At 39.6% G+C, this 7610-nt stretch overlaps 1 protein-coding gene across 2 annotated transcripts; it reads left to right on the top strand.

The window, feature by feature from the left end:
- Positions 1-426: 426 nt before the first annotated feature.
- dusp28 (dual specificity phosphatase 28) lies at positions 427-7221 on the top strand. Of its 2 annotated transcripts, XM_037083057.1 has the most exons (5): positions 427-465; positions 2342-2488; positions 2714-2789; positions 3458-3859; positions 5088-7221. In XM_037083057.1, coding segments are annotated over exons 2-5 (585 nt in total). In that variant the 5' UTR covers positions 427-465; positions 2342-2486; the 3' UTR covers positions 5193-7221. The 2 variants fall into 2 exon arrangements, with proteins under 2 accessions (XP_036938952.1, XP_036938953.1); XM_037083058.1 differs by lacking the exon at positions 2714-2789 and having other exon boundaries at positions 435-465.
- Positions 7222-7610: the final 389 nt, after the last annotated feature.

Genomic DNA, 7610 nt, shown 5'->3' with positions numbered 1-7610 from the left:
CATCAGAGTAACTGCTAACTGCTAACTGCGGTTAGGTGTAGCTGCCATTTGCTTGTTAGCTCAGTTAACCATGCAGCTAATGGTCCAAACTAGTAGAATCAGTCGGGTGAGTGTTTTAGTTTAACGCTGCTGGCTCAGGTTTGGACTGTCATTGGCCAGTAAATATCTTTTCAGCAATATGTAAACATCAAAACTGTTAAATTCTTCATGAACTGTTGATAATTTTAGTTAATTGTTGGATGTTTCCAAGTAAATTCTTTCGTATTGCACTGAAAACTGAAAGAAGAAGAAGACAAGCAAAATGTATTTTTAAATGATCTATCAGGAGGGAAATGCTAATCACTCCTTAAAATACAGGATTGTTTTATTTCCCTCCATTTATATGAAACCCGTACACTATGCGGCGGTGCAATTAAATCAGAAGAAGAAGAAGAAGCAGAAAGCAAACATGGCGGATGGAAGCAGGTAATTAACGCTCTTCCGACTCTGAAGTCCGAAGTAAAGCCACGAATTTCATGTCAAATAAACCGAAAAATATTTATTAAATATTTATTTCTGACAAACTTCTCCGGGGACACGAATAAAGCCGACTGGTTAAACAACAACAACCTGCGGAGGAGAAAACGTGTCAGACTGAGAGCTAACGCGCTAACGATGCTAATGGTTCGACCCCACTGGTCATTTTCAGGTATTAGTTCTAATTCATATTAGAACCAAACAATTGGTTAATTGTGTGTAAAAGTAATAATGAAGCTGAACACCAGCAGTTATCTGGTTTCAGCTTCCCTAGTGTGAAGATTTTCTGTTTTTCTCTGTTCCCTAATATAGTTTCATGTTATTTAAACTGAATGTCTTCAGGTCGACAGTGAGCCGCCATTAACCTCCAGTATCATCATAATCATTAACTGATCACTGTTTGAAATTCACCCAATTAAAAATGTTTTAACCGACATCGGAGATGAGCACGGATTCATCAAAGCATATTTTACATTTTCTTCGCTGTATCTGTTAATTTGGCTCCTAATGTAGCAGATTCCATTTTACATCAAACACAGATAATGTCAGTGGTTACAACAGTTTACTAAAGAAAAAAACATATTTTATATATAAGTGATGAAGTGATAATCAATTGTTAAGGCAGCTAAAGAAATTACCTAAAATGTGCATCCCTAGTACCTGATACTATTAAATAATATATTTCTGCATAAAAAAGGTTTTTCCACCAAAACAAAGTGGAGGAAGAGGCTAAATGATCACATGGAATTTATTGACATTAAAATCAAGAATATTATCAGATTATTCTCAGCTGTATGTGTTTGCAGTGGTCTTCCACTGGAGGGCGCTGTCACCCTGCAGCTCCTGAAACTGAGCTGAGTAGATTTCATCTTTTAGTAACTGAGCACATTTACTGTGTTTATGCACAAACTCCATTTATTTGGTAACTTTGAGACAGAGCTGATCATTGCGCATAGTTATTTAATATGTTAACACATAATGATAATTGTTATAAACAGAAATCAAAATAAAAAACTACGACAATCTCAAGTATTTAAACAATAATCTTTTAAATTCCAGGTGTGATCAGTGATGATTTGCAGTCACACGTGTGCATACGTGCATGTGTTAGTTTGTGCATAGAAGGAGGCGACACCAGGACGGTTTTCTGCCATTTATGTGCTCTTGCAGAAGACGATATAACTCGTATATATAACACATTAATTTCCCTCTGGTCTTTCTTCACAGCACCTCTGCTCCCAAACATGCTGATTTTACAGCAAGAATCAGATGGAAAATCTCTGCAGCGCTGCATTATTCGAGTCGTGTGCTATGCTGTATTACTAATAGTTACATTAATAGATCGTCAAACAGCATACATGAAACTGTCACAAACAGTAGAAACAAGATGGGAAACATTGTAGCAACATGCATCAAAGGTTTCAACTTTCATAGTAAATAATAAACACACAACTTCTCCTGAGCAAGACTGCAGTGTGAGCAGCAGACAGGATGCAACAAGGTCATTACACCAGGAAACATTTGTGTAAATAAAACAAGTCAGTGAGGTAAAAGTCACAAATTCTCGACATGATAATTTTAAAGAAATAAACAGTTCTCGTATACTTTTAACTCTGTCACACATGTGCAGACAAACTAGTCTCGTCCTGCTCTTCAGTTTCCACTGATGGTGTTAATCTGTCCGCCATGAAGCCGATGAGCATTAGGACCCAGATTGGAGCAGCTGTCACAGTAATTATAGCAGCGGTGTGTGTGTGTGTGTGTGTGTGTGTGTGTGTGTGTGTGTGTGTGTGTGTGTGTGTGTGTGTGTGTGTGATCGGAGCAGCTCGGGGTCATGAGCAGACCTGAACAGACCGGATCGACCAGAACCGTCTGCAGGAGCGAACAGGAAACTCTTTTCTGTCAGACGCCACCGAGAGAAAGTGTGTGTGTGACGAGCAGGAGGCTGAAGATCAGCTGACGGACGCTGCATGTGAGTCACTCTGTCCTTGTGAGGCGTTCACTGACCGCTGTAGGTCACTGTAGAGTCGTTCTTTACAGCGCTGAGACACGACTCTGTATTTATAATGATCGTGATGTATTCATCTGGTTTATTCTGCGTGTGTTCGTTGAGAGAAATGAAGAGCTGTGGAGGTGAAGGTGTCACCTGTGTCACCTGTGTCACCTGTGTCACCTGTCTGTGTTGGTTTGTCAGCATGATCAGACGGAAACAGCTGAACAGATTTCCATCAAACTTGGATGGAGGACGGGTCTCAGCTCAGAATAGATCAACTGTCAGTGCTGATCTGTATTTAAGGATCCAGGATTTTTTTCTCACTTTCTTTAACATTGTGAGATGAGAATTTCTCAGTTAATAACATAAATCTGGATGAAAACAGTCAGTTGGCTGGTGTCTCTGAGTGAGCACAGTTTGATGCTAATCCACAATAAAAATCTGGATCTATTGGATTTAAATGTTTTACGGGACTGTTTGTCCTTGGTGGAGGTTTGCGCTCTTCCAGTTTTCATTTATTAGCATCTTTAATGAAATATTGAGGCAACATTATAGTGCAGATGTCTGAACACAGTCAATAAAAAACACCACAGAACCGTCCAGACAACGGCGTAAAAACACTCAAATGAAAGTAAAGAAAGGAGAGTGAACATTGAATTACTAAATCTAACAGCCATGAAACAGAAAAAACATGCTGATGATCATTGAAAGAAGCAAGAAACGTTCATATACATTATATTTATCTTTTAAATCAAAATGCAGCTCAGAGAAAAAAAACACCATAAATACGTTTAGAAACTTCCTCATTCAAAACACTTGAATGGTTTTTTTTTTTAAACTTGACATGCAGCAACATTTAAAACTCTGGTAACATCTTAGCAGTAGATAAACGAGCGCTCAGAGGAAAGAAGTTCAGTCTGTATCTGACACGCTCCTCTCTCTGACCAGGTGACAGTTCCCTCCGCGGGCCTGAGTACGGAAGCCTGTGAGAGTCAGTTCTCCAGCATGCTGCAGCTGTGTAAAGTCACCAGGTCTCTTTTCATCAGCAACGCTCGGTCAGCCTGCAGCGACGAGCTCATCCAGCAGGAGGCGGTGACGCTCTGCATCAACGTGTCCAAGCAGCAGCCGTTTCCCTCCGCCGGCGTCAAGAAGCTGCAGATCCCCGTCTACGACGACCCCGCCGAGGACCTCTACAGCCACTTCGACCGCTGCGCCGACGCCATCCAGAAGGAGGAGAACCGCGGAGGGCGCAGCGTCGTTTACTGCAAGAACGGACGCAGCCGCTCCGCCACCGTCTGCATCGCCTACCTGATGAAACACCGCAAACTGACGCTGACAGACGCTCTGCAGGTGAGATGGACGTGCTTTCATCTGATGATGTTTTCTTATATTATTTTCTCTTTTTCAGACTTTTCTTTAAATTTTGCTGTTTTTTTAATTTTTTTTTTATGAAATACTGAATTATTTTAACCACCTGAAGATCATAAACATTAGAGAAGGGACAGTAAAAGTTTTTATCGCACCTTGTGATTAAAAAAGACTGAACTGAGTTGATCGTTGTGATTGAGAATGTTTTAGAGCAACTTTAAGAACATTTTGTGATGATGGTGGATGATACTGTGAGAGGCAGAGATGTTGGACGGTATCACGGTGACTTCAGGTGTTGAGTCTTCCTGAGCCCATCAGAAACACGCAGCACCACTGATGTGATCGCCTGTAATGTTGGTCTGGAGCTGCTGGTGTTGAGATTCTTCAGCCCTCATGAAGCTGCTGGTTCTCATCTTATTAGTGTTTCTTTGCACAGCGTCCTGCCTCCACCTGCTTATCAGTCGAGCACTTGAACGTGTCTCGCTGTCCTGAGCTGCTGTTGGAAGGTCAGAAACATCACCGACTGTTCAGGCTGCAGCTGAAACTCAAGCTGGTATTAAAGTCTGTCTCTGTTTCCAAGGTGCCCTCGACACGGTGTCCTGTCACTGAGTCAGCGCTTTATGTTTTCTAGTGTTGCAAGCTTTGATATTTTTTGCTGCATGGCAGTAAAATGGAGGTCGATACTGTGAATTCAGAAGCTCCACAAAGTGAGTGAAGGTGTCACCGTTTGAGATTCGTCTGAAATGAGCTCGACCTGCGACTGTTTTTATTAATTTCCAAGCCTGAAGAAAGATGACAAAGCTAGCTTAGCATTAGCCTGCACTCACCTCCAGACTCTTCACCTGTGTGATGAAGACGATCAGCTGGTCCAGGAAACTCTGGCAGCCTCAGAGATGTTGGGTTATTGTCTTTTTCAGAGATCCTTTATTGATTTGTTTGTGAAGAGGATTCACTCTGGACAGATTGTAGAAACTAAATTTCTGTCTGTTGTTTCTTGATCACTTGCAGCTGGTGCAGCTGTTTTGTTGTCAAACCAAAGATCTGTTGATGTTTCCTGATCCAGATGTGATGCCAGTACATAATAAGTATTGTGACCTTAAGATCTGAAGTCGGATTGAATCGTGGATTAATTTTTTTTTCTCCAATAAGTTACATGTTTCATGACATCCAGAGACACATTTAATAACTGAACGCTTGTTTCTGTTCCCAGAAAGTGAAGACGGCTCGTCATGTGATCGATCCGAACCCCGGCTTCATGTCTCAGCTGCAGAAGTACGAACAGGAGCTGAAGAAGAGACGAAGAGAGACAGACTGACAGACCGACTGACAGCAGGACGTCGTCTGATCGTCTGTCCTGAGCATGTTGGTCTCTGTCCACCTTCACACCTTCACTCTGTTCCTGTGACTGAACTCAGCTGGATCTAAACTCAGTTTTTCTGATCTTTAATTATCTTTCATTTCTTTTTTGACTGTGTTTCTGAATTAGCGACACTGAATTTGGGTCTTAAATGTTGGAACCTCAGCAGACATGAAGGTCCGAGTGCTTCATTTCACTTCTTTTGAAAAGATTGACAAATGAAACATCATGTAATCAATTACTTTATTGATCCCACAGGGAGTTTCCAGTGTTGCAGCAGCTGCTTCACATAAAACAGAACAAATAGAAGCTGGCACAAATAAAAAGTAGAAGTTAGTGAAGTAACAACGGTAAACTTCATGAAATATAGCAATAAAATCCAGAGCAGAGAAACGTTAGTGCTGAGTGTAATTTGTAAGATATGTTTATTGATTAATGCAGGACAATAATACTCATAACTTTAACTTACAAAGTGCTTAAACAAAAAAACAAAGTGTTCTGTGAGATGTACAGCGAGTTCGTGTTTTTATCTGACGTCTAGTAGAAAACAGTCGTTAACTGAACAGATGCTGAGGCTCAAAAACTGTGACAGGAACTTTGTCCTTTGTGAATCAGGACTTCGTAGGTCAGACATGGAGCTTAAATAAAATATATCGAACTCATCAGAGAAACAGTTTTAATCAATTATCAGTTTAACTTTCCCACATTAACGGGTGACGAGGCTGAAATAACTCAAACAATCAAGATATTTAATCAGCGTTTTCAGATCTGAAGTGGAAACAATCACGAACTGCAACATTACTGAATTTGTGTGGATTCAGTCCTCAGGTGTCCATGTTATTTTAACCTCCTTCCACCTTCTGCCTCTAGATGGAAGCATTTCCATATAAGATATCAGAGTTTTTTAATCCCAGCGCAGGTTTGATGAATCTGAACATTGATCTAATCTGAAGCATGAAAAGTCTTAATAAAGTGACTCTCAGGACTCACAAATTATAAATCATAAATCAAAAAAACAGTTTCTGCAGGTTCAATGTTGACCTCAGAAACAGTTGTACGATTCTTTTATTTAATATTAAACCATTTAATAAATCAAATATAAGGTCTCCATTAAGAAAATGAAGCAGATTAAAGGATTTTTGTGTTTTAGTTCACTTTTTATTCCTATTCTTATGTAAAGCACAAAAATGGGTTTCACGTTCGTTTCCTGCAAGAGTGATTAAAAAAAGTGCAGGAATGCACAAAATATAGTTTGTAAAATGTGAGTTCAACAGAACAAACAAACAGAATGTCAAATAACATGACACACATTTTACTTACTGAACAGAAGAATACAACCGTAAAACACGCTTCATTCAAACTGATGTTTTCTAGACTTTGAACTGAGAGCTGCTGTAAATCACCTCTGTACTGTATCGCCTGCGCCGACTCCTGAGCCTTCAGTTTGTTTAGAGGAGCAGAAAACATCTGATTGACCAGCTGTTCAGTCAGAGGTTCCACTTGTACAGTATGTCGTTATATAAGTTTTTAATTCAACATATGACATGATTAATAGTTGAACAAGCCATCTAATGTCTTAAACTGCACTCAATTTAGACTTAATCTCAGGTTAAAAATAGTCAGAAACACATAATTCTACAGTTTATATGCAGTAAACATGAGACTTTAGCGTTTGATCGTCGCTGTAGGAAATAAATCTGCTGCTGGTTGAATATTCAGTGTTTTCTGTTGATACTGTGAAAAATGTCGACCCGGATCAGAACCGATGGTATTTATCTGTCCAGTGATTGGATGTCGATGCACTGTGTGTGTTTGTGGATCTCAGGTGTGACTTCTGTTTTTTGCGGTGCTGCCATTTAGAATTAAAAGCAATAATGTGAAGTAGATGTCACTGTAAAACACATCAGACCTCAATATAAATGTCTCAGTGAGTCTGAGCAGCTGCTCTGGTGTCAGTTTTACATCTTAATAAAGTGTTCAGTATTCAGCCAATGTTTTTTGTGTGAAATCACTTTTAAAAGATGCACTTTGTAGTTCTGAAGAAGTTCAAAGTTTCACAGTTTATCTCAGTTGTTTTTGTCTCATGACCTTTTGTCTTTTCACTTTCTGACTCACAATTACAATTTTTTTCACCTCACAATCAAATCAAACTTTTTGTGAAATAATGACTTTTTGTCAGAGCTTAGTTATATCCGATACTCAAAACAGTCAGAGGTCAAATGCACTTGGACCAAGTATATTGTTATTATTATCCTTATTTGAGTAATTTTGACCCTCTGAGTGACCTGTAGCTGACATTTTGTTCTCAGGTGATTAATGACATCATCTAGTGATTCACTCAGGTTTCTAGTTTCTCATTGTTTTTAGATAAGGTGG

This window comes from Acanthopagrus latus, chromosome 21 (assembly GCF_904848185.1).
Source record: "Acanthopagrus latus isolate v.2019 chromosome 21, fAcaLat1.1, whole genome shotgun sequence".
Lineage (NCBI taxonomy): Eukaryota > Metazoa > Chordata > Actinopteri > Spariformes > Sparidae > Acanthopagrus > Acanthopagrus latus.
The sequence above is the reverse complement of the archived record's forward strand: the minus strand, read 5'-3'. Positions and strand labels throughout refer to the sequence as shown.